Source organism: Sebastes fasciatus, chromosome 14, assembly GCF_043250625.1.
Source record: "Sebastes fasciatus isolate fSebFas1 chromosome 14, fSebFas1.pri, whole genome shotgun sequence".
Taxonomy (NCBI): domain Eukaryota; kingdom Metazoa; phylum Chordata; class Actinopteri; order Perciformes; family Sebastidae; genus Sebastes; species Sebastes fasciatus.
Window position 1 is genome coordinate 32,948,874 of NC_133808.1, and position 26,488 is coordinate 32,975,361.

The 26,488-nt window shown below is 41.8% G+C and overlaps 1 protein-coding gene across 4 annotated transcripts in view; it reads right to left on the reverse strand.

Annotated features, from left to right (window-relative positions):
• The window catches only part of ttn.2 (titin, tandem duplicate 2), a 235,068-nt gene that overhangs the window by 146,541 nt on the left and 62,039 nt on the right, over window positions 1-26,488 (reverse strand). For 2 of the 4 annotated variants that reach the window (XM_074657999.1, XM_074657998.1), the window contains 12 exons: window positions 16,997-17,278; window positions 14,803-15,081; window positions 14,417-14,698; window positions 14,027-14,305; window positions 12,437-12,724; window positions 12,021-12,299; window positions 10,211-10,492; window positions 8,955-9,233; window positions 8,427-8,714; window positions 3,475-3,762; window positions 3,048-3,338; window positions 686-973 (listed from right to left, as the gene is read on the reverse strand). In XM_074657999.1, coding sequence (XP_074514100.1) covers window positions 686-973; window positions 3,048-3,338; window positions 3,475-3,762; window positions 8,427-8,714; window positions 8,955-9,233; window positions 10,211-10,492; window positions 12,021-12,299; window positions 12,437-12,724; window positions 14,027-14,305; window positions 14,417-14,698; window positions 14,803-15,081; window positions 16,997-17,278 — 3,405 coding nt within the window. Of the gene's footprint in view, window positions 1-685; window positions 974-3,047; window positions 3,339-3,474; window positions 3,763-8,426; window positions 8,715-8,954; window positions 9,234-10,210; window positions 10,493-12,020; window positions 12,300-12,436; window positions 12,725-14,026; window positions 14,306-14,416; window positions 14,699-14,802; window positions 15,082-16,996; window positions 17,279-17,546; window positions 17,826-17,906; window positions 18,195-18,270; window positions 18,550-18,641; window positions 18,921-19,015; window positions 19,295-20,003; window positions 20,286-20,548; window positions 20,828-20,909; window positions 21,198-21,277; window positions 21,557-21,708; window positions 21,988-22,612; window positions 22,892-24,132; window positions 24,415-24,528; window positions 24,808-24,913; window positions 25,202-25,368; window positions 25,648-25,748; window positions 26,031-26,118; window positions 26,398-26,488 lie in introns of all 4 variants that reach the window. The other 2 variants (XM_074657997.1, XM_074658000.1) reach the window with 2 other exon arrangements.

Here is a 26,488-nt window from a genome sequence, read left to right on the forward strand (position 1 = left end):
TCAGCATCCAAGTTTTTTCTCGCAAATTTGAAATTTCTTTGAAGTAAATTTACAACTTTAACCTCAGAGAACGTTCTCTCTTATTCTTCTATATTTGTCAGTTTCTTCTTGCAAATTTACGATTTTAATCTCCGAGAATATTCAAACTTTTTCCTAGTAAATTTTTAGTTTTTTCTTGTAAATTTAACATTTTAATTCAAAGAATAACCAAATTTGTTTTCTCCTAAATGTACGACCTTGATCTCAGTAAATATTTAATTTATTTTTGTATATTTTTCAGTTTTTACTTGTAAATTAACAACTTTAATCTCAGAGAATATTTTATTTGTTTCCTCGTAAATTTAGAAATTTCTTTTACGTAAATTTAACACTTTAATCTCAAAGAATATCCTACTTTCTTTTCTCCTAAATGTACAACTTTAATCTCAGAGAATATTCAGCACCGTAATAAGTGTTTTTTTTAGCTACAACGGCCTTAATCGCTGTCGTACTTGAATCAACAGTAAAACTCTATGTCATCATTATATAATATAATAATTATGATTTATGTAGTCATGTATTCCAGTGTGAAAACATAATGATCATTAATCAGCAGCCTGTAATCTGACCTGTTAAAGAGCTCATCATTTCATATTAAGTGTATATTAATATAATAAGGTCGGTGTATTTGAACAGTATTTCGTACCTTTGACGGTGACCTTGGCTTTACAGAACTCGCTGCCGGCGTCGTTGGTGGCCTTGCAGAGGTAATCGCCGGCGTCGTGTCGGGACGCGGCGCCGATCTCCAGACACGCCGTCCCGTCGGAGAAACTGATCTTGGTGCTGCCGGCAGACGTCAGGTCCTTCCGGTCCTTCATCCACTGGATCTTCAGCGGCGGCGAGCCGCAGACGTGACACCGGAGACTCAGACGGTCGCCCTCGTCCACCGTCACCGGTTTCAGAGGGACGTCGAACACCGGAGGCTTCTTAGACTCTGTGGGAGACAACGGACGGTTTTAATATCCAAACATCTGATCCATCAGGATCTCCTACAGGAACGTCAAACAGGAAATACAACCAACATGAAGCTGTTCTACGTTCACACAGTCACAACGTCACATCCATCTGAAGAGATTAGAACACTCTGGGATCCATATCTTACATTACATATAGACAATGTGATCTCATAATTACTACCACATATTTAATATCAGATATTTAACTGATTTATAACGTCCTGATTCAACAGTAAAACTATGACGGGGTATGGGAGGTAAAGAGTGACGACCCTAGATTTAATAATTACCCCATTAAGAGCTCGTACTTTAAATACACAAAACTACATCTTACAAAAAAGATCATCTACATTTTTTTCTTTTAAATAATATATACAAGTTTGTTTATCATAAATTTACGACTTTAATCTCAGAGATTATGAACTACATGATTAGTTGTGTATTGATCTGCTGCTCCACCTGAGATCTCCACGGTGACGTCAGTAACTAGATGATTAGTTGTGTATTGATCTGCTCCACCTGAGATCTCCACGGTGACGTCAGTAACTAGATGATTAGTTGTGTATTGATCTGCTCCACCTGAGATCTCCACGGTGACGTCAGTAACTACATGATTAGTTGTGTATTGATCTGCTCCACCTGAGATCTCCACGGTGACGTCAGTAACTACATGATTAGTTGTGTATTGATCTGCTCCACCTGAGATCTCCACGGTGACGTCAGTAACTAGATGATTAGTTGTGTATTGATCTGCTCCACCTGAGATCTCCACGGTGACGCCAGTAACTACATGATTAGTTGTGTATTGATCTGCTGCTCCACCTGAGATCTCCACGGTGACGTCAGTAACTAGATGATTAGTTGTGTATTGATCTGCTCCACCTGAGATCTCCACGGTGACGCCAGTAACTAGATGGTTAGTTGTGTATTGATCTGCTCCACCTGAGATCTCCACGGTGACGCCAGTAACTAGATGATTAGTTGTGTATTGATCTGCTCCACCTGAGATCTCCACGGTGACGCCAGTAACTAGATGATTAGTTGTGTATTGATCTGCTCCACCTGAGATCTCCACGGTGACGCCAGTAACTAGATGATTAGTTGTGTATTGATCTGCTGCTCCACCTGAGATCTCCACGGTGACGTCAGTAACTAGATGATTAGTTGTGTATTGATCTGCTGCTCCACCTGAGATCTCCACGGTGACGCCAGTAACTACATGATTAGTTGTGTATTGATCTGCTCCACCTGAGATCTCCACGGTGACGTCAGTAACTAGATGATTAGTTGTGTATTGATCTGCTCCACCTGAGATCTCCACGGTGACGCCAGTAACTACATGATTAGTTGTGTATTGATCTGCTCCACCTGAGATCTCCACGGTGACGTCAGTAACTAGATGATTAGTTGTGTATTGATCTGCTCCACCTGAGATCTCCACGGTGACGTCAGTAACTAGATGGTTAGTTGTGTATTGATCTGCTGCTCCACCTGAGATCTCCACGGTGACGTCAGTAACTAGATGATTAGTTGTGTATTGATCTGCTGCTCCACCTGAGATCTCCACGGTGACGTCAGTAACTAGATGATTAGTTGTGTATTGATCTGCTGCTCCACCTGAGATCTCCACGGTGACGTCAGTAACTAGATGATTAGTTGTGTATTGATCTGCTGCTCCACCTGAGATCTCCACGGTGACGCCAGTAACTACATGATTAGTTGTGTATTGATCTGCTCCACCTGAGATCTCCACGGTGACGTCAGTAACTAGATGATTAGTTGTGTATTGATCTGCTCCACCTGAGATCTCCACGGTGACGTCAGTAACTAGATGGTTAGTTGTGTATTGATCTGCTGCTCCACCTGAGATCTCCACGGTGACGTCAGTAACTAGATGATTAGTTGTGTATTGATCTGCTGCTCCACCTGAGATCTCCACGGTGACGTCAGTAACTAGATGATTAGTTGTGTATTGATCTGCTGCTCCACCTGAGATCTCCACGGTGACGTCAGTAACTACATGATTAGTTGTGTATTGATCTGCTGCTCCACCTGAGATCCCCACGGTGACGTCGCAGGAGATTTTTCCGGCTTCGTTGGCGGCGCGACAGGAGTAGCGCCCGCTGTCCGTCAGCCGGCTGCTCTTGATGCACAGCACGGCCACGTTGCTCTTGAAGCTGATGTCGTATTTGTCGGAGCCGTGGATCTCCTCGTCGTCTTTGAACCAGCTGACGGCGATGGGCTGCGAGCCGGAGACGCGTCCCTCTATCTTCACCAGGCGTCCCTCCGTGTCCTCCATGTTCTCCGACGGCTTCTTGGTGAACACCGGAGGGTTCTTCCGCTCTGAGGAGCAGAGAAGAAGAAGAAGAAGAGAGCGGCGGTGAGGAGAGGAAGCTGGTTTCCTCCACGCTAAGAACCGCCTCTAAAGGGGGGGGGGGTAGGTTAAAGAAGAGGGGGTCAGGTGACCCAGGTTAAATACCTTTGACCGTGATGTCAGAGGAACAAGAGTCCTTGCCCACGTCATTGGCGGCGTGGCAGAAGTAGCGTCCCGTGTCGCCTTTATCGGCCTTCACGATGGTCAGGTGGGGGGTGTCCTCCACACAGCTCATCTTGTAGTTCCCCCCCGACCGGATGTCTTTGTGGTCTTTGGACCATGTGACCTTGATGGGGGCGGAGCCGGTCATGTGACACTCCAGCTCGATGCTGTCGCCCACCGTCACCTCCTGCGGTGACAACTTCCTGTCAAAGAGCGGCGGGTATCTGGGCTCTGCCGTGGAAGAGCGGGAGGAAGAGGAAGAGGAAGAGGAAGAGGAAGAGTTCAGCATCACACAACATCTCTCAGTGTTGAGACGGACGACACCAGAACCGAGAAAACGGTACCACTCATTTTACTACAGAACCTCAGGTATGGAAGACGGAATCTGACAAAATCTAAAATAAATCAATCAATAAATAAATATGTCATTAAATGCAGCAAAAATAATATTAAAAATAAATGTAGCGATTAATTAATTGATGAAATGTGAGTTTATTAATATTTCTGTTTTCATTTGTGTCTTTATTTATTTATCTTTGTATTAATTCCCTTATTTATTTACGCTTCTGTTTAATTTTTCCCTTTTATCAATTTATGTATTTATTTTAATTATTTTAAAATTTATTTAAATTTCCATCCATCCATCTGCAACCGCTTATCCCGTTAGGGGTCGCGGGGGGGCTGGAGCCGATCCCAGCCGACATTGGGCGAAGGCAGGGTACACCCTGGACAGGTCGCCAGTCCATCGCAGGGCTGACACATAGAGACAGACAACCATTCACGCTCACACTCACACCTACGGGCAATTTAGAGTCCACAATTAACCTAACCTGCATGTCTTTGGACTGTGGGAGGAAACCGGAGTACCCGGAGAAAACCCACGCTAACACGGGGAGAACATGCAAAGTCCACACAGAAGGGTCCCAAGCCGGATTTGAACCTGCAACCCTCTAGCTGTGAGGCGCCAGTGCTAACCACTGCACCACCGTGCAGCCCTTTTTTTATAATTTATTTAAATTTATTTTTATTTATTCAATTTGTTTATTGATTTTTTATTTATTTATGTATATTTGCATTTATTTCAATGCAAAAATACATAAACAAATAAATACATGCATTTGAAAATAAATATTGAATAAATAAATAAATTGATTGAAAGATTAATAAAAAATATATATTTTGTATTTTGCATTTATTTTTATTTGTTAGTTTATTTTGTTTTTTATTTATTTATATCTGCATTTATTTCAATACAAAAATACATAAATAAATACATGCATTTAAAAATAATAATAAATTAATTAATCTAAAAATGAATACAAATAAAAAAAATAAATAAATACATAAATAAATACATAAATAAATAAAGGGGAAAATTAGGCAGAAGAGTAAATAAATAAGGGAATTAATACAAACATAAACAAATATAGAAGCAAATTAACACAGAAATATCTATTTGTCACATTTGATCAATTAATTAATGGTTACATTAATTTTTTACATAATATTTGCAACATTTATTAATTTATTGAGTCATTTATTTATTCGTTAATTTTTTATTTTGGCAGGTTTCGTCCTCCATACATAGACTAACCTTTCTGTTGTCATAGAAACTGTGTTTGTGACGCAGTAAACTGAATACCGACGCCTCCAGGAGACAAAGATTCTCTCTGATGATCTACAAACATCTGATCTGTGTTCCAGATTCCACTCTGCTCCTGATATCAACTCATAAAGTAAAGTAAAGTAAAGTAAAGTAAAGTGAAGTGAAGTAAAGTAAAAGTAAAATAAAGTAAAGTGAAGTAAAGTGAAATGAAGTACAGTACAGTAAAGTTAAAGTGAAGCGAAGCGAAGCGAAGTTAAAGTAAAGTTAAAGTGAAGTACAGTAAAGTTAAAGTGAAGTGAAGCGAAGTTAAAGTAAAGTTAAAGGGAAGTAAAGTAAAGTAAAGTAAAGTGAAGTGAAGTGAAGTTAAAGTAAAGTAAAGTAAAGTGAAGTGAAGTTAAAGTAAAGTAAAGTAAAGTAAAGTAAAGTGAAGTGAAGTGAAGTTAAAGTGAAGTAAAGGTAAAGTAAAGGTAAAGTAAAGTTAAAGTAAAGTAAAGTTAAAGTGAAGTGAAGTAAAGTGAAATGAAGTACAGTAAAGTTAAAGTGAAGTGAAGCGAAGTGAAGTTAAATTAAAGTTAAAGTGAAGTGAAGTGAAGTAAAGTTAAAGTAAAGTGAGGTGAAGTGAGGTTAAAGTGAAGTTAAGTAAAGTAAAGTAAAGTGAAGTAAAGTGAAGTGAAGTTAAAGTAAAGTGAAGTAAAAGTGAAGTAAAGTAAAGTGAAGTGAAGTAAAGTAAAATTAAAGTGAAGTTAAAGTGAAGTGAAGCGAAGTTAAAGTAAAGTTAAAGTGAAGCGAAGTTAAAGTAAAGTTAAAGCGAAGTAAAGTTAAAGGGAAGTAAAGTAAAGTAAAGTGAAGTGAAGTTAAAGTAAAGTAAAGTAAAGTAAAGTAAAGTGAAGTTAAAGTAAAGTAAAGTAAAGTAAAGTGAAGTGAAGTAAAGTGAAATGAAGTACAGTAAAGTTAAAGTGAAGTGAAGCGAAGTGAAGTTAAATTAAAGTTAAAGTGAAGTGAAGTAAAGTTAAAGTAAAGTGAGGTGAAGTGAGGTTAAAGTGAAGTTAAGTAAAGTAAAGTAAAGTGAAGTAAAGTGAAGTGAAGTTAAAGTAAAGTGAAGTAAAAGTGAAGTAAAGTAAAGTGAAGTGAAGTGAAGTGAAGTAAAGTAAAGTTAAAGTGAAGTGAAGCGAAGTTAAAGTAAAGTTAAAGTGAAGCGAAGTTAAAGTAAAGTTAAAGGGAAGTAAAGTAAAGTAAAGTGAAGTTAAAGTAAAGTAAAGTAAAGTGAAGTGAAGTTAAAGTAAAGTAAAGTGAAGTGAAGTTAAAGTGAAGTAAAGGTAAAGTAAAGTAAAGTAAAGTTAAAGTAAAGTTAAAGTGAAGTGAAGTAAAGTGAAGTGAAGTTAAAGTGAAGTAAAGGTAAAGTAAAGTAAAGTAAAGTTAAAGTAAAGTAAAGTAAAGTAAAGTAAAGTAAAAGTGAAGTGAAGTAAAGTGAAATGAAGTACAGTAAAGTTAAAGTGAAGTGAAGCGAAGTGAAGTTAAATTAAAGTTAAAGTGAAGTGAAGTAAAGTTAAAGTAAAGTGAGGTTAAAGTGAAGTTAAGTAAAGTAAAGTAAAGTGAAGTAAAGTGAAGTGAAGTTAAAGTAAAGTGAAGTAAAAGTGAAGTAAAGTAAAGTGAAGTGAAGTGAAGTAAAGTAAAGTGAAGTGAAGTGAAGTTAAAGCGAAGTGAAGCGAAGTGAAGTTAAAGTAGTTAAAGTGAAGTGAAGTAAAGTAAAGTAAAGTAAAGTTAAAGTTAAGTAGAGTGAAGTGAAGTGAAGTTAAAGTGAAGTAAAGTAAAGTAAAGTGAAGTGAAGTTAAAGTAAAGTAAAGGTGAAGTAAAGTGAGGTGAAGTAAAGTAAAGTTAAAGTGAAGTGAAGCAAAGTGAAGTTAAAGTAAAGTAAAGCAAAGTAAAGTGAAGTGAAGTAAAGTAAAGTAAATTTAAAGTGAAGTGAAGTTAAAGTGAAGTAAAGTGAGGTGAAGTGAAGTAAAGTAAAGTTAAAGTGAAGTTAAGCTAAAGTAAAGTTAAAGTGGAGTGAAGTGAAGTTAAAGTGAAGTGAAGTAAAGTAAAGTAAAGTAAATTGAAGTGAAGTTAAAGTAAAGTAAGGTAAAGTGAAGTGAAGTAAAAGTGAAGTAAAGTAAAGTAAAGTAAAGTGAAGTGAAGTAAAGTAAAGTTAAAGTGAGGTAAAGTAAAGTTAAAGTAAAGTAAAGTAAAGTGAAGTAAAGTAAAGTTAAGTTAAAGTGAAGTGAAGCGAAGTGAAGTTAAAGTAAAGTTAAAGTGAAGTGAAGTAAAGTAAAGCAAAGTAAAGCGAAGTAAAGTTAAAGTTAAAGTGAAGTGAAGTGAAGTTAAAGTGAAGTAAAGTAAAGTGAAGTGAAGTGAAGTTAAAGTAAAGGTGAAGTAAAGTGAGGTGAAGTAAAGTAAAGTTAAAGTGAAGTGAAGCGAAGTGAAGTAAAGTAAAGTAAATTTAAAGTGAAGTGAAGTGAAGTTAAAGTGAAGTAAAGTGAGGTGAAGTGAAGTAAAGTAAAGTAAAGTTAAAGTGAAGTTAAGCGAAGTGAAGTTAAAGTAAAGTTAAAGTGAAGTGAAGTGAAGTTAAAGTGAAGTAAAGTAAAGTAAAGTAAATTGAAGTGAAGTTAAAGTAAAGTAAGGTAAAGTGAAGTGAAGTGAAGTAAAAGTGAAGTAAAGTAAAGTAAAGTAAAGTGAAGTGAAGTAAAGTTAAAGTGAGGTAAAGTAAAGTTAAAGTAAAGTAAAGTAAAGTAAAGTGAAGTGAAGTAAAGTAAAGTTAAGTTAAAGTGAAGTGAAGCAAAGTGAAGTTAAAGTAAAGTTAAAGTGAAGTGAAGTAAAGCAAAGTAAAGCGAAGTAAAGTTAAAGTTAAAGTGAAGTGAAGTGAAGTGAAGTTAAAGTGAAGTGAGGTGAAGTAAAGTAAAGTAAAGTGAAGTGAAGTGAATTGAAGTTAGAGTAAATTAAGTAAAGTAAAGTGAAGTGAAGTGAAGTAAAGTTAAAGTGAGGTAAAGTAAAGTTAAAGTAAAGTAAAGTGAAGTAAAGTAAAGTTAAAGTGAGGTAAAGTAAAGTTAAAGTAAAGTAAAGTTAGTTAAAGTTAAAGTAAAGTAAAGTTAAAGTGAAGTAAAGTGAAGTGAAGTGAGGTGACTTGAAGGTGATTTTGGATTAATAAACGAGGTCAGAGGTGAAAGGTCAGAGGAAGTTGATAAACTGTGCTTCAACCTGACCAGAAGACTCTTTGTGCCGTATTGAAACGGACCAATCAGCAGGCGGTACCGACCTTGCAGCGTGAGCTTGGCTCTGCAGGAGGCGGAGCCGACGCTGTTGGTGGCCACGCAGGTGTATTCCCCAGAATGCTTCATCTCGCCGCGGCTGATCTCCAGCACGGCCGTGTTGTCATCATAGAGCATGGAGAAGTCTGCGCCCGGCTTCAGGGGCTCGCCGTCCTTCAGCCACGACACGTCGACGGGGGACGAGCCGGCGACACGGCATTCGAACCGCACCGCCTGACCCTCCGTCTGCTGCAGGCTGGTGATCTTCTTCGGGAAGGACGGCGGCGTCTTGGCCTCTGGAGGACGCAGAGACGGAGACACCGTTACTATGGTAACTACCTAGAGTGCTGGGAAGTACATTTACTATAGTACTCTAGTACTCCAGTACTACTGTACTATAGTACTATTTTACTCTAGTACTCCAGTACTACTGTAAGCTAGTACTCCAGTACTACTCTACTCTAGTACTGTAGTACTCTAGTACTTCAGTACTACTGTACTCTAGTACTCTAGTACTACTGTACTGAGGTGCTCACCGAGCACGTTGATCCTGCAGGTGGATGCGGCGGATCCGATCTGGTTCTCGGCCTTGCAGGTGTACTCTCCCACGTCGGCCTTGGAGGTCTTGCTGAGCTTCAGGCAGGCGACCCCCTTACTGTACTCCAGTCTACAGGTCGGGCTGGACCGGACTTTGCCGTCGGCCTTGAACCAGGACACCTTGATCTCGGGAGTTCCCGCCACCTGACACTTGAGACAGACGGCGTCTCCCGAGGTCACCTCCATCGGCTCCAGAGACTCCACGAAGTACGGAGGCTCTGTGGGGACACAAACAGGAAGGAAACGTCTGAGTGAAGCCTGACGCCTGCTGGTCAACGCCGGTACTGAACACACTACCTGATGACGTCATCGTCACCACACAGGAGCTGGATCGGTTCTTTCTTTAGCTGTCTGATAGAGTATGAGGGACCGTCTGATCACATGTTATTAATAACTTCAGAAATACATACAGACTTTAATAAACCAACCATCAGGGTGACTGGAGCTGCTACCCATCCCATAGACACGCAGTGAGCTGAGCTAAGCTAAGCTAATGACAGGTCTCCGTGTCTGAAAAGCAGTCAGATATACGACGGCGTCTTCAGGTCATTGTAGGTCAAATAATAATAATTAAAGAGACGAGGAGGAGGGGAATAATCTCAGAAAACACTTTAAAAAAAAATTACAAGATTAAAGAAAAACACTGGGATATTATCTGAGATTAAAATCTGAAATATATGAGAAAAAGACTAGGAAAGAAAATAATAATTAAAGAGACGGGGAGGAAATAATCTGAGAGAAAACTAATCATTTACAAGATTAAAGAAAAAACTTAGATACTCTTAAAGATAGATTAAAGAAGTCAATTTATTAATTATTATTAAATCTTTCAAAGATTTTTCTGAGATCGCAAAATTTATAAAATTTTTTTAGAAATTCTCTGACATTAAAGTGGTAAATTTACGAGAGAAAAATGTAAATATTCTCTGAGATTTAAGTCGTAGATTTATGACTTTTATCTCTGAAATTCAGAGTTTTTCCTCCAGATATTACCGTCCTCTCCCGCTCTGTAAGTATTATTATTTGTGACCTACGGTGGCCCGGACACGCCGCGGTAACATCTCTCCAAACTGACATTTTAATCTTCTTTAAATCAAGTCATCATTCAAATCATTATCATCATTTAACAGAAGTAGAACTAACCAGATCAAATGTATTATTATTATTATTATTATTGTTATTATGATGAACTAACCGAGGATGGAGATGACGGCGTCACACGTGTCCTTGCCGGCGTCGTTGGACACCTGGCAGGAGTAGGTCCCGGCGGCGTCCTTGTCGTCGGTGCTGAGACACTCCAGGATGCAGGAGCTCTCCGTCGTCGTCACGTTGTATCTGTAGGAGGCGAAGATCTGCTGGCCGTCTTTCAACCACGTCACCGTGATCTTAGGCGTGCCCGTGTACGTGCACTCCAACGTTAACGCTTTACCCTTCTCCACCGACACGTCCTTCAGCTTCTTAGAGAATGCCGCCGGCTCTGAGAGACACAACGAGGACACAACGAGGACACAACGAAGACACAACGAAGACACAACGAAGACACAACGAGGACAAAACGAAGACACAAAGAGTCAGACGGGACGCGTCTAGAGAAGGACTCGTGTTGTCTGATAGAAAGGGACATTTTATATCACCTCAGAGATATGTAAATACATCTGCTCCACATGTTGTTAGATTAATTGTCTCTGAAACACGACGTTGTAAAGAACAACAGATATCTATATCTATATAGCTATATAGATATCTATATCTATATAGCTATATAGATATAGATATATATAACAGAAGTCTGAGCTGAATAGTTTTCTGTCTTGTGTTTATGAATAAAGAACAGATGAATAAAGTTTTATCAGGATAACATTTATCAGTTTAATACAGAAGAAAAGTTGGAGAACGAAACCAGCCAAAATAAAAAATAAATAAATGACTCGATTAATAAATAAATATGTTATCAAATTGAGCTAAAACAATATTGAAAAATAAATGCAGCCATTAAGTAATTGATAAAATGTGACATAAATTGATATTTCTGTTTTAATTTGTTTCTTTTTTTATTTCTTTTTATTAATTCCCTTATTTATTTACTTTTCTGTTTAATTTTCCCTTTTATTGATGAATTTATTATTTATTTTTGCATATATTTATATTTATTTTTAAATGTATTAATTAATTTATTAATGCATTCATTGACAGCCCCCTCATTAGCATAATGGGGCAGAAATGTATAAAGAAAATACAGAAATAAATAAGTGGTCAAATGCACAGGGAAAATCATGCATGAATAAATAAATGCATAAATACATAAGTAAATAAATATATTTTAAAAAATATGTAAAATTAATTAATCAATTGATAACAATTAAAGCATGAATAAAAGGGAAAATTACACAGAAAAGTAAATAATTAAGGGAATTAATACAAAGATAAATAAATGAAGAAGCAAATTAAAACAGAAATATCAATTTATGTCACATTTTATCAATTAATTAATTAACGGCTACATTTCTATTATAATATTACTTTTGCTGCATTTAATGACATATTTATTTATTTATCCTTAATTTTTTTTACTCAAGTTCAGAGGTTCAGTTTCAAAGTATTATTACTTGTTGTGAAATATTTTACTTTTTACTTCTAAAATCTGATGTATTTTTACAATTAAGTATTTTAAATTAGCTCCACTGTAATGCATCAGTAACATTAATACAATAATAATAATAATAATAATAATAATAATAATAATAACAGGTAGCATTCTGCCTCAACAGAAGTACTTTTCATTAATACCTGACATATAAATAACTATATATTATTATACTTTATAGTAGAACCATGATGTTGATGTCTGACCTTTGACGGTGAGGTTGACGGGGCAGCTCTCACTAATAATAATACAAATAATAATAATACTATAATTAATATTATTATTATTATTATTATTATTATTATTATTAATAATAATAATAATAATAATAATAATAATAATAATACTGCTGATGTCTGACCTTTGACGGTGAGGTTGACGGGGCAGCTCTCCTTGCCGGCGTCGTTGATCACCTGACAGGTGTACTCTCCGGCCTGCGAGGCGTCGACCTTGAAGAGCTCCAGGATCACCTGGTTGTCCTTCAGAGAGAAGCTGCAGCTCCGTCCAGACACGATCTCCTTGGCTCCTCTGAACCACTTCAGTCTGAGCGGGGCGCTGCCCTTCACCATCGCCGAGAAGGTCACGTCAGAGCCGGGCATGGCTTCCACCGGCTGGGGGGGCACCACGAAGGATGGAGGCTCTGGGGGGGGGAGGAGGCAGACAGGAAGCCGTCAGACACGGAGGAATATTAGACCAGTCAACAGGATGTAGAGGAGTTACAGTGATCTGATAGACCATGATGCTTTGCTGCAGATGATACAGAGGAGTGTCTCTGACCTTTGACCTCCAGGGCGGCGGTGGTCTCGCTGGACCCGGCCTTGTTCACAGCTCTACACTTGTAGGCTCCGGAGTCGGAGAGCTTCAGCGTGGACACTCTGCAGGAGCAGCTGTTGTTGCTGAAGGAGATCTCGTAGTTGGGTCCGCTCTGGATCTCCTCGCCGTCGTGGTACCACGAGATGGTGAACGGGGGGGAGCCCGACACTTTACACTCCATCTCTCCCGCCGCTCCGACCACGGTGTTACAGTCCTTCAGCTTCCTGGAGAACGACGGCGGGACGATCTTATCTGATGGGGGGTGGGAGGACAGGAAGTTAGTGCTGCATCAGCAGTAAACAAGCCGTCAGTCACACGGCGGGGATCTACAACGCTAAACACAACGCTACCCAATGAAATGTCTGGTCAGATCAATACATTCTTTAATCAGATATCTCTGGGTGTTATTTAGACAACGTTCTGTCACGGCTGCTTCTGTTGAAGCAACATTTCATATCTGAGAACTTCTGTTAAATTATTTATTTGCTCGTGTTTAATTTTCCTTTTTATTCATTTATGTATTTATTTTTTATTCATTTTAAAAATTATTTATTTATTTATTGCATTTATTTTTAATTGTATGTATTGATGCATTTATTTATGCATGACTTTCCCTTTGCACTTGACCCCCTTATTTATTTCTGTTTTATTTTCTTTATATTCTACCATTTCACCAATATGCTGATGTTGGCAGGTTCCCTCCTCAATAATATCCCCCGAGGCAAGAAACTGTAATCATTCATGGGCTGTGATAAATAAATATGTCATTTAATATAGCAAAAATAATATTAAAAATAAATGTGGCCATTAATTAATTGATCAAATATGGCAAAAAATTACATTTGTTTTAATTTGCTTCTGTATTTATTTTTGTATTGATTCCCTTATTTATTTACTCTTCTGTTTAATTTTCCCTTTTATTAATTTATGTATTTATTTGTATTATTTTTTATAAATATTTCTTTATTTTTGCATTTATTCTTTATTTTTAAATGTATTTATTTATTCATCTATTTATTATTTATAAATTTATTTCTGCACAATTTTCCCTTTGCATTAGACCCCTTATTTATTCCCCCAAACTTATTAGGTTAGATAAAAGTGCTGTAAAGAGTCTGTTATGGTGACAAAATACAGTATGAACTCTTACAAACGTGTGAATTTGAGTTTACATGCAAGGCTGGGATATGTGCTAGAGCTAGTGATTAGCATTAGGGTAAACTATATGATTGATTATAGCTAGTGATTAGCATATAAGAGATCCAGATGAGCAAACAGCAGGATTCAATCACAATATCCAGGTTTCCACCAGTAGAGGGCCGTCGCTATTGACAACACAATATGTAGAATTCAAATACTAGATTGGGACCCGGATCAGTAACACTATTAAATACCCAGAGACATCGGTTGTTGGTTTTCAGATGGAAAAGTGCTTTTGGGTGTTTAGTGGACCTGGACCCCCCGTTAAAGAACTGATCTAGAACAACCACTGTTCATATTTCTCAACGTAAGGTATATAACAGATAGAAAGAAGATATGGAAGAGGACACCAACCTAAAACAGTGAGATTGATTTTACTCAGGTCCTTCCCGACCTCGTTCATGACCTCAAACGTGTACTCTCCAGAGTCCACCTTCTCAGCAGAGAGAACGTTCAGGCTGGAGATCATCCGAGAGAACGAGATCTTGTACTTCCTCCCGGAGGCCAGCTCGACTCCGTCCTTGAACCATTTGGGCGTCAGCTCCGGGGTTCCGCACACTTTGACCTCTAGGGCGGCAATGTCGCCCGCCATAACGCTCAGAGCGTCGGGCTTGTCCACTATCTTAGCGGGTTCTGGAATCAACAGAGAAGAAGCAGAACATGTTCTTAATCAAAACCTGCAGGAGGAAGGATGGTAAAAAAAACAGAACTGCATGAGAAAGAGAGAATTATATGATTACGAACCTAGAACAGTCAAGTTAGCGAAACACTCCACACTCCCAGCATCGTTTCTGAGTTGGCAGGTGTATTTGCCTGCCGTGGTTGCATCGGCATTAAAGACTGTAAGAGCCACCTTGTTGTTCTCAAAGGTGATTTTCCTGTTGTCACCGTCCCTGAGAATGTGATCCTTGTCTTGAACCCAGGACACAGTAATGGGTTCAGAGCCTTTAACAGTGGCCACTAGGGTCACCTCCTCTCCCAGTATCACCGTCGTGTTTGACAGTTTCTTCACAAACGACGGCGGCTCTGAGAGAGAGGAGACAAACAGCGCAGAAGGGAAAGTCAGCAAGGCGACAAAGTAACTTGAAAATCTAATATTTTCATTTGAGACTATCGCAGTTTCTACTGACCTCTGAGTTTAACTGACGTCTGGCAGGTGTCACTTCCTACATTGTTTGACACTTTGCACTCGTATTCGCCGGCGTCCGAGGGCTCTATCCCAATGACATGCAGCGTCGCCGAGCTGCCCTCGCTCACCATCTTATACTTCCTGCTCTCCATCAAAGGTTTCCTGTCTTTGAACCAGGTGATCTGGAACGGAGCTGTACCGCTCATCTCGCAGTACAGACTCACGTCCTTACCCTTCAGCCCTTCAACCGGCTGAGGGACTTTGACAAAAGATGGGGGGTCTACAAAAAGATCAGGAAACTGTTAAAGAGGCAAACACGGGCAAAGAATCCATGATGAAACCTTAAAGCTGAAACCCGTAACATTTCACCTGTTGACGCGCTCTGCAGTGGCAAAAGGCCCACGGCTAAGATGGCTGAGTTGTTAAGGAAGTTTGTTGGAACTTTGATGGAATGTTTTTGCAACTTTAGCTTATATGGCGGACTTTTTGTGAAAATTTTAACTACAGATAAGATGGCACAGTAATCGTGGCAAGTCTATGGAATCACAGCTAAGAAGATAAAAGTTGTTGTGCAAGGTGGTTGGGACTGAAACTAAGATGGGAAGTTGTTGTGACAGGTGGTTGGGACTGAAACTAAGATGGGAAGTTGTTGTGACTGAAGCTAAGATGGGACGTTGTTGTGCAAGGTGGTTGGGACTACAGCTAAGATGGCAAAGTTGTTTTGGAATTTGTTGGGACGGTAGTCCGGATGGCAGACTTCTGAGTGTTCAATGGAGCTAACATAATGGATTCAGCTAACATGACAAACTTATGGTTGCGTCTAGAAGGTAAAGCACAAATTGAAAAACTCTCGTGAGACGGTTAAAGAGTAACTTTGGTGTTTTTCAACCTGGACCATATTTTCCCATGTTTTTGTGTCTAAGTGATTAATGGGGACAACACTCGCTCAGGGCAACCTGACACCGTCAGGTTACGTCCACTAAAGGTTCTTTCTTTTACCTCTAGCAGGCTCAGATTGTTATTATAAGTGTCTGACAACATTATGGAAAGAACCCTACAGAGAAGTAAAACCTTTTTCTTAACTTTCGCTCTATGTTTGTCATTGTGTCATGTGACTTGATCTGGGCCTGTTGGTGGCAAAAACAAGAAGGTTTAGTGGACGTAAACTGACGGTGCCAAGTTGCCCAAAATGATTACATTACAGCTCGTTTAGCGGCTACAGCGTTCTCGCTCAATACTGGAAAATTTTCAAAAAATGTTGAATAGGGTCCAGGTTGAAAAATGCTGAAGTTACCCTTTTAGGTTAGGAATTGACTTTGAATGGTTAAGGTGAGGATAGGTCGTCGGGTAGCGAGTCTGGCAAGAGTTGTTGAAAGTTTTCGCAATTTGGAGGTTTCCTTCTAGACACAACCCAAAACATTGTGGAAGGTTTTTGTAGCTAAAATGACGGAGTTGTCGTAGGAATTTGTTGGAACTACAGTTAAGATGGCAAAGTGGTGGAAGTACACCGAGATGAGCTGTGATGGCGGAGTTGTCGTGGAAGGATCATGGAACTACAAATAAAGAGTTTTACAGATTTTTTTTGTGAAAGAACTGGAACTACAGTACAGATGGCGGACTTGTGAATGTTCGATGGAACTACAGCTAACATGGCGGAGTTGTTGTGGAAGGACAATGGAAATACAGCTAAAGAGTTGTGGAATTTGTTGCAACTGCAGCTACAATGGTGGATGTTTTGGGAAAGGATGTTGGAGCTTCAGTCCAGATGGAGTCGTGGAAGTGAAACTACAGCTGTTGTTGTGGAAGGATGATGGAGCTACAGCTAAAAGGGCAGACTTGTGGAATTAGTTTGAACTACAGCTAAGATGGCCGAGTTGTGGACATTTGTTGGAACTACAACAAAGACAGTTGATCAAATGTTGTTGGAACTACACTGTGGACGATTGTGTATCCAGCTGAAAAGGTTTCAGCATCGCCCAAACAAAGGGGCAACAAGCCACCCAACAAGTTGGTGAACAAGTCTCGAACCGAGTTGCAAGCCTGAGCGATAATCCACCACACCGGATAGATATATAAAGGAAATGTTACGAATTCCAGCTTTAAGCAATACAACAAAACTTTCACCTCAACAACACACTGAACAGTCAGTGCATCAGAATAATAAATGATGATTAGGAAGTCAGTGAGAGGCTGACCTTTAACGGTAAGTGTGGTGCTGCAGCTGACACTGCCAGCATCATTCTGAGCTTCACAGGTGTAAACCCCCTCATCATCAAAGCTGGTGGAGACCAGTTCCAGGACTGCTACCGAGTCCACAAATGAGGTCCGGTAGTTGCCCCCGTCCGTGACCTTGGTGTCCTGTTTGTACCAGGTCACTTTCAGAGGGGCTGTGCCACTGACTTTGCACTCCAGGCGGAGTGACTCTCTCTGCTTCACAAACTTAACGGCAGGGAGTTTCAGCACAAACTCCGGTGGTTCTGGAAAGCCAAAATACAGACATATTAGCTACCGGAAGATGGCGGTATGCTCAAACTAGATTGTTACAACAGGCAGCTGACAATGATGGGTTAGCAGCAGATGGTTGTGGAAAATGCAGGTGCATCAACAAAGGCGATATGATGAGAAGCTGCAGCAGTGAAAAAGCTTATGAATATAATAGTGACAATGAAAGTCACTAGTTTTAGCCAGCGATGCAGATGTGAGATGAACACAGCCACGCAAGAGTTGATTTAACAGAAGTCCAACCTTTGACTGTCAGGTCTGCACTACAGCGTACAGAGCCAGCGTCGTTGCTGACTTGGCAAGAGTAAACTCCACTCTGGGCGACACCCACTGAGTAGAGCTCCAAGAAGCAAGAGAGCCCCTCCAGCCCCGTGAAACAAGTGGGCCCAGTCATGAGCTCCGTGTCGTCCTTGAACCATTTGACCGTGAAAGGGGGCGTTCCCTTAAATGTGCCCTTGAAGCGTACAGTGCCTCTGGGTAGAGCCGCCTGGGACTCAAGCGGCGTCACAAAGCTGGGAGGTTCTGAAGAGAACAAGACGGACCATGTTAAAGAGGTACTCACCTTTAGGTTTTAGGATTGCATAACCAATAACGTCGTCTAACCTTTAACCATGAGGGATCCGCTGCATTGACAACTTCCCGCTGTGTTGGTCAGTTTGCAAGAGTAGGATCCTGCGTCAGATCTCTCTAGCTGCTCGATCTCGATGGACACAGAATTGTCCTGCTGAATGAGTTTGTGTTTTACACCACTCGAGATTTTGTTCCCGTCTTTCTGCCACTCCACAGAGATCGGCAGGGAACCAGATATTTTGCAACATATCTGAACAAAGGAGCCCAAAATCTCTTGCATGTCTACCAGCGGTTTGATGAAGCTTGGGGGAATTACTTGTTCTGTTACCAAAAGAATAAAAGTAGTTATTTAACACGTCACTATGCACCACAGGAGATTTATGCTTTTCACACCAACCTAGTACGATCACTTTGACTTTGCAGGTGCAGCTGCTGATGTGGTTTGCCACCTCGAAGACATAATCTCCTGCGTCCTCTATCTGAGCGGACTGAACCTTTAGGCTGCTGATGTTGTTCTCAAAGATCAGCTTGTGTTGCCTGATGGACTGAAGCTCCTTGCCATCTTTCATCCATTTCACTTTGAGCTCAGGGGAGCCCGTCACCTTACAGTCCAGACTGACTGGATCTCCCACTGAAACCTTTATCACTTCAGGTTTCTCTGTGATCTGAGGAGGCTCTACAATGCAAAAGCAAAGTCAAGGATTCATAAAGTTTTCTAACAAAGTTAGGAAAGATTTGTTAGCCATGATTAGTTGAGCACAGGTATACCTTGCACCATCAGGCTGGCAAAGCACTTGTCCTGCCCGGCATCATTTACCACCTGGCAGGTGTATTTCCCGCTGTGCGTCACCTCGCAGGCAGGAATCCTGAGAGTGGCCACATTGTTCTCAAATGTTCTCTCAATCTTTGTATCCTCCAAAATCCAGTTCTCATCTTTTTGCCATTGTACAGAGAGCGTGGGAGAACCCACCACAACACACTGAAACTCTGCCATTTTACCCAGAACAGTGGCAGCGTTCTCAATCCTCTTGGTAAATGTTGGTGGTTCTATCAGAAGAAACCAATGAAACGTTAAAGTAAACGGATACTTGTTACCTCAAAAGTTGAAAAATGTGGAATTGTAACTAAGTGATGAAACCAACCTTTGAGGTGTAGCGTAGTCTTACAAGTACAGCTTCCCACCTCGTTAGCAACAGTACACTGGTATTCACCCACATCTACGGTGTCACATCTGTGCACCTCCAGACCGGTAGTGTCATTCATCTGGGAGAAGCCATGTTTAGCGCTGGGTTTGATCTCCTTTGCATCTTTGTGCCATGTTATCTCAAACGGACCGGTCCCAGCAACCTGACACTCAAAACCGGCACTAGAACCCTTCACAGCATCAGCTGGAGCCAGCTCTTTAATAAATGATGGCGGTTCTGAGACGAGAGAAAACAAACTGTCACCTACCTTTTCTATCAAGAGTTAATTATTTTCTAGTATTTTCTGGAGATTTGGAAGAAAAGTTTCCCATAGAAATGTTTCAAGCTGATTTGAGGCATAACTTGAACTGCTGAAAATCCATTAAACAATCTGTTGGTCCAGCTAGTTTAAATGCTGACACAACACAAAATCCAAACTAATCAGTGCCAATTCAGTTCTTTCAAGCAGAATGGCAGATAATCTGGGAAACTAGATTTGTAAGAGTTTTGTATCGGCCCAAAATTCCGAATCACGTGTCGGCGAGTACACCAGTCTATGCACCAATCCGATACCATCATATATTAAGCCAGAAACTTGTTTAACAGGAAATCAATACTTCTTCACCAGCAAACAATAACAGCACGGTGCTGGTGGAGAGTTCAACGGTAGCGGTAGTCAGAGCGAAAAAAATGTCAGCCATTTGGTGATATTTCCCAGTGGAAGATCCAACAAGCTGTTAAATTAAAATAATAACAACTATATATATATATTTTAGTCACCCTTGTATCGGATCAGTACTTGGTATCGGCCAATACTGCAAGTTCAGGTATCAGAATCAGTATCGGGAAGGGAAAAATGGTATCGAAACATCTCTATGGAAAACCTCCAATCCTATATTCCTAAAACTCCTGCACAATCAGTACCGTGTCTTCTGACACAACTAACCTTTGACCTTGAGCTCCATGCTGCAGCTCTCGCTGCCGGCCTCATTGCGAGCCTCGCAGTAGTAAAGCCCCGAGTCTTTGGTATCAGCCCCACAGACTTCCAGAGTGGCCACAGAGTTAACAAAGACCATCTTGTACCGGTCGCTGGGGCTGATCTCAGAGCCTTCCCTGAACCAGTAGATGTCAATCTCAGGTGTTCCGGTCACCTGGCACTCAAACACTTTACTCTGACCCGGACGGACCACGGACACGCGAGCCGGGGTCCGCGTGAACTTAGGCGGCTCTGAGAAACAAAATAGATGCAACCATCAGAGAGACGACGAAGGGAAAACTCAGATCTCTTTAAAGTTGATTATGTTTCCATCCAAATGTTGCTCCAACTTTAAACAAGTCAGTTTCCACCAGTTGTTTTGTGAAAGTTTTCAATGAAAACACTCCTTTGAAAGGAATGCTCCATCAAAAAGAGGCATTAAGTCGAAGGATGCCGATAAGAACAGATGGATGGAGACACATCTGCTGACTCAGTTTCACATAGAGAATATTAACCTTTAACAAAGAGCGTTGCCTGACAGGAAGTGGAGCCCACATCGTTGTGTATTTCACAGACATAGTCTCCAGAATCGGAGGTTTTGGCAAAGAAGAGCTCCAGTGAGCTCGAGGTGTTGTCTTTGACCACAGAGCAGTCGGCGCTGGATAAAATCTCCTTCTTGTTTTTAAACCATTTGGTGGTCAGCGGCGGCGTGCCAGAGACCAGTACGTTAAACTGGACTTTGGAGCCGGGCAGAACATTCATGGAATCAGGCTTTTCAAGAATACACGGCGGTTCTGGAAGAGACAAAAATAATGCTTGTGAAGCTGTACTTGGATTGGACACGACCACCTACTGATAAATACAACATGGTCAAACCTTTGACAAACAAGGTCCCAGAGCATTGGACAGTTCCCGCTTTGTTTTTAGCGATGCAGGTGTAGCTGCCACCGTCTTTACTGTCGAGATTAGAGATTTCCAGAAAAGCGACGCTCTCAAAGAACGTGCATTTGTGTTTGTCGTCAGTCTGGATCTCTTTCTCATCTTTGAACCACTGAATGGTGATCGGCAGGGAGCCGGATACGAGACACTCCAGATGAGCAAACGACCCTTTGATACCTTCTGTCTGCTTCAGCTTTCTCGTAAAAGACGGTGGAATTATTTGATCTAACGTAGAAGGAAAAAAGAGGTTAGAAGCAACGTTCAAATGCAATTAAACAAACCTAACTTCTAGGTTCAGAACTGACCGAGAACGGTGAGCGTGGCCTCGCAAGAACTCTGGCCGACATCATTTGAAACCTCAAAGGTGTAGTCACCGCTGTCGCCCTTCTCGGTTTTAATAATCTTGAGCACAGAGCTGGTGTCTGTGCTTTGCACTTTATACCTCTGGCCTGAGGTCAGCTCCTTGCCGGCCTTTAGCCATCTGGCTTTCAGGGGTTTAGTGCCTGAGAACCTGGCCTCCAGCATGGCCGGATCCCCCTGAGTCACACTGATAGACTTAGCCTCCTCTGTGACCTTAGCTGGCTCTGAGACGGCAAACAAAACAGTCAGCAAAGAATCTCAAATCTGAACTGAAGTCGATGACAAACTTTTAAAGATGCATTTCGGCCTTATCAACTTTCTGAGGTCATAAAATGTTGGCAGATTCAAATGTGAGTTCTCGAGTATCTCGACCAACCTTTAACTGTCAACACGGCGGAGCACGTCTGGCTGCCGGCCTGATTCTGCGCCTGGCAGGAGTATTTGCCGCCATGTTTGCTCTGTAAATTGGTGAAGCGCAGCAGAGCGGCGTTGTTCTCGTACGTAATCTGAATGTTTTCAGCCTCTTTCAGCTCGTGGTTGTCTTTGGTCCAGGACACGGTCATGGGCTCGGAGCCCTTCAGAGTGCACTGCAGAGAAACCTCGCTGCCAACCAGGGAGCTGAGGTTCTCCAGCTTTCTCATAAACGATGGTGGTTCTACGAGGAAACATTTTATATGAATGTTACTGGCTTCTCTACTGAATATCAGCCTCACAAAGTCGGACTTCATCCTGCAAGCTCAACGTCTTTTTATGCGGTTTATGTCTGAAAACTTTTTACTGAGAACCAGCTGACACATTTTTGACCATTTTTGTCTGCGTCTCCAAACTCCTGATCCAAGAGAGCATTCTGAATTATGCATGATGTATTCCATATAAAGCAGACCTATTTCTATCCTCAAATTTATCAAGAAACCGATCTTGTTGGAATAGCGAAGAAATCTACCAACATTTGGTTTCTTCATCAGAAGCAAAAGCCAATGACCACCCAGAGGACAGGAAGGGTATATACATAACACGTATTGCAAGTCAGTCCATCGAGGGTCTATGATAGATAGTGATCAGTGTTGTATAGATTGTAAAGCTCTCAGACAAATCTGTAATTCCTGGCTATATAAAAAAAATGACTTGACTTAATGCTGCTGTTTCTGTAAAGACATAAAGTGACCTTACCCTAATGCCTACTGAGCGTTGCCAGATCAGGATGAAGCTTTGTGAGGCTATCCACATATACTGTAGGTATGGATTTTAAATGAAGATAAGTCCACAGCATCCAAACCAACCTTTGAGTGTTACTTGACAATCACAGGAGGCCCTCCCGACTTCATTCTCAACGGTACACTGGTACACACCGACGTCTCCTCCCTCTACCGCCGCCACCTGCAAGGCTATCAGGTCGTCCTTCACGGTGATCCTGTGTCTCTTGTCATTCCTAATCAGCTTCGTGTTTTTATAAAATGACACGGTGAATGGGGTGGAACCAGAGACCTGGCCCTCCAGCATCATCTCAGAACCTTTCACCACATCTTTGGGCTCCAAGCTACGCACAAACAACGGCGGCTCTAGAAGAAAACAGCGGTTGGTCAGCGCATCACACTGAACCGCACGAGTGTGACATGATGATGTCAGTTGAAAATGCTTTTTTCTGAATGACTTCTTCAGCTCTAATGACATCATCAGTGTTTACCACATGAAGAGGCCACACCCCGTTTAAGCTATAAGCTTTTATTACGCTTTGTGCGTCCGTCAGTATGCGTGACGTAAAGTGAGGACGTCTACAAACTGGCAAGTTGTTGTGACCGTGTGGACCTGTCCACGCAGCAACTACACTACAAGTGGTAGCATAGCGATCCACTGCGCACGAGTGGAACGCGTCCTCTAAACGGACAGTATAAACAGAACTACTACGTGGTGTCCGCAGCTGTCCATGTATGCGTCCATTCAGGAGTATAATCGAGGCTATAGTCTCAACTAGGGATGCACCGATACCAATACCAGTATCGGACCCGATACTGTGCTCATGTACTCGTACTCGCAAAACGGCTCTGATACCACTTTACGGCAGCATGACGTTAACCTCTCGTCACCATCTTTCGGGTCCTATCGCACGCGCTCACGCTCCACCTCCCCGACGGTGCGGGCGCGAAGGGCTGGTGGTGCGCCCAACTCCGCTGGGCCGGGATCCCACCTCAGCCAGCGCGCGCCTGCCGTCACTTTCATTTTTGCTTACACCCTCTGACTCGCGAGTGCGTTAGACTCCTTGGTCCGTGTTTCAAGACGGGTCGGGTGGGTTGCAGACAGCGCCGCAGACCCCTGGCGCCTTTTACGTGGGCCGAGCCCCGCCCTGGGGGCACGACGCGGTCGGGGCGCACAGGGACAGGGTGCCCCGGTGACTCTTTGGCCGCGGCCCCGGGAAGCACCTTCGGCCCGAGCCTTTCCAAGCCGACCTAGAGCCGGTGGCGGCGCACTGCCTCGTATGCGGGACTCCCCAGCCTGCCGTGTGTCGCTCACACCCTCCAGCTGGCTGTTAACGAGGGTCTTTTGGCACAGAGAAGTACTCGTATCGGTACTCGGTATCGGCGAGTACCCAAATGTAAGTACTTGTACTCGGTCTGATATAAAGTGGTATCGGTGCATCCTTAGTCTTAACAGTGGTTCTTGTCCATCAGGGGGTGTGGCGTCTCTACAGGATAACTGCTGACGATTTGTCATTTGAACCGAAGAAAAGCAGAAATGTCTTCAATGTCACAATAAAAGTCTTCATGTACTAAAAACAGGAGTGAAATAAATGAGTGAAACCAACCTTTGACAGTAACCGTGCTGCTGCAGCGGTCGCTACCAGCCTCGCTGGATGCCACACAAACATAATCTCCACTATCCTCCACTGCACAGTTGACTATTTCCAGAGATGCCACTAGGTCAATCAAGGGCATTGTGTATTTAGGACCGGAGCTGATCTCCATCTCATCCTTGAACCATTTGAAACTGATGACGGGGCTGCCCGTCACTTTGCACTCCAGCTTGACGGAGTCGCTGCTGGTGACGAGCTTGGTCGCCTCAAGCTTCCTCACAAACACGGGAGGTTCTGAGAGAAGAGGTTAACATTCATCATCAGACAGGAGACATGATGTTAGTAACAGAAGAGATATTGATGTCAAGACATTTTCATGCAGCTGCACACGAAACTGAAGACGGGCACCTTTCACAAAGAGGACTGTGGTGCAGTCCACCTTCCCAGCATCGTTGGATACTTGGCATGTGTACTTGGCGGAGTCACTGGGTTTCACAGATTGAAGCTCCAAAGAGCTTGAAGAGGCATCTTTCTTTATGAAATATGAGCCTCCAGTTATAATCTCTTTTTCCTCTCTGAACCACTTTACAGCTAAAGGAGCTGTTCCAGTGAAGGCGGTTCTGATAGAAACCGTGGTTCCTGGTTTGACATCCTGGTTGTCTGGTTTCAGTGTGAACACTGGGGGCTCTAGAGGCCATGAACAAAACAAAGATTGAGTTTCATGTTAGCATGAAATCATTGAAGGATTGTACACAACACATAGAGGCACAACAAATAGCCAAGCATTCAGAACCTTTGACATAGAGCGTGCCGCTGGTTTCCTTAAAGCCGGCTGAATTGGTGGCTCTGCATTTGTAAACGCCAGAGTCGGCTTTCTCCAGCCGGATAACTCTCAGCGTAGCCGAGCTGTCTTTGAATTCAGGCTGGAATTTGGATCCAGGTGTGACCTCCTGGTCGTCTTTGAACCAAGATATGGTCATGGGTTGGGACCCAGACACTTTACAGTCCATGCTGACGTCATTACCAATGTTACCGTCAACTCTTTTCAGAGACTTGGTGAAAGTTGGAGGCATTATCCGATCTGGTTGTTGAAGAAAAAACATCTCATGCATTAACAGAATTTCATACTGCCTTGTACAAGAATCTAAAAGCAAACTCTGCACACTGTCTCTACTTGTATTAAAGTCATCATTTGTAAAACAGCAAAAATGTTATGAAATGTTAAGGAAGCAGAAACCAGGAGCTAACCTAAGATCGAGACCGAGCATGTGCACTGGTCTTTTCCGACTTTATTCGACACCTCCATCTTGTACTCTGAGGTGTCTCCTCTTTCTGCCGTAAGAATCTTCATCGTGGCGACATTGTCTTTCAGAGTCATCTTATATTTACGCCCACTGATCATTTCCTTCCCGTCTTTAAACCACTTCACCTTGAGGTCTGGGCTTCCGGAGATTGTGCACTCCAACGTGGCTGAATCTCCTGCAGTCACACTAATGGACTCTGCCGGTTCTACGATTCTGGCCGGTTCTGGGATAAGACAGACCCATCAGTCATTATAAGAGTTTAGACACAAGAACCTACGGAACTCGACACAGGAGTTAAAATCTGCTTCAAAGACGTCAACTGACCTTGCACAGTCAAGGTAGCTTCGCATTTCTGTTGGCCAGCCTCGTTCTCGGCTTGGCACGAATACTTGCCGCCGTGGCTGATGGCCACTGTCGTTATCGACAAGCTAGCAACACCGTTCTCAAACACCATCCTGATGTTTGGATCGTCATCTCTCAGTATTTCAGAGTCTTTCATCCATTTCACAGAGATGGGAGCCGAGCCCTTAACGGTCCCCTGGAGTTTTACTGGGTTTCCCAAAACTGCTGTAGCACTGTCAACCCTCTTTGAGAAAGTTGGTGGCTCTAAGAAAACAGATTTAAAAACTGAGTCTGAAACACGAGACTAAACTTCAGTCAATAACACAGTTTCATTAATCTCCGGTATACTAACCTTTAAGTTTAGCTACGGCCTTAGTGGTGACTTTCCCCACATCGTTGGATATGACACACTGATAATCTCCAACATCTGCACTTTCAAAGGTCTGGATCTCCAGCCTTGACAAGGTATCTTGTACGATTATTTTATATTTCTGATCACCAGAGATGTTTTTCTTATTTTTTAACCAGCTGATTTCAAACGGAGCGGTTCCCGTGACCTCGCACTCCAGCTGAGTAGCTGTTCCCTTCACCGCCTCGACTGTCTGCAGCTCTTTTCTAATAGACGGTGGCTCTGCGTGTCAAAAGGGGTAAGTCAAGTATATGCATTTAATACCAAAAGTTTTCTGAACTGAACAGTGACTGTAAAGCAAATGCAATATTTG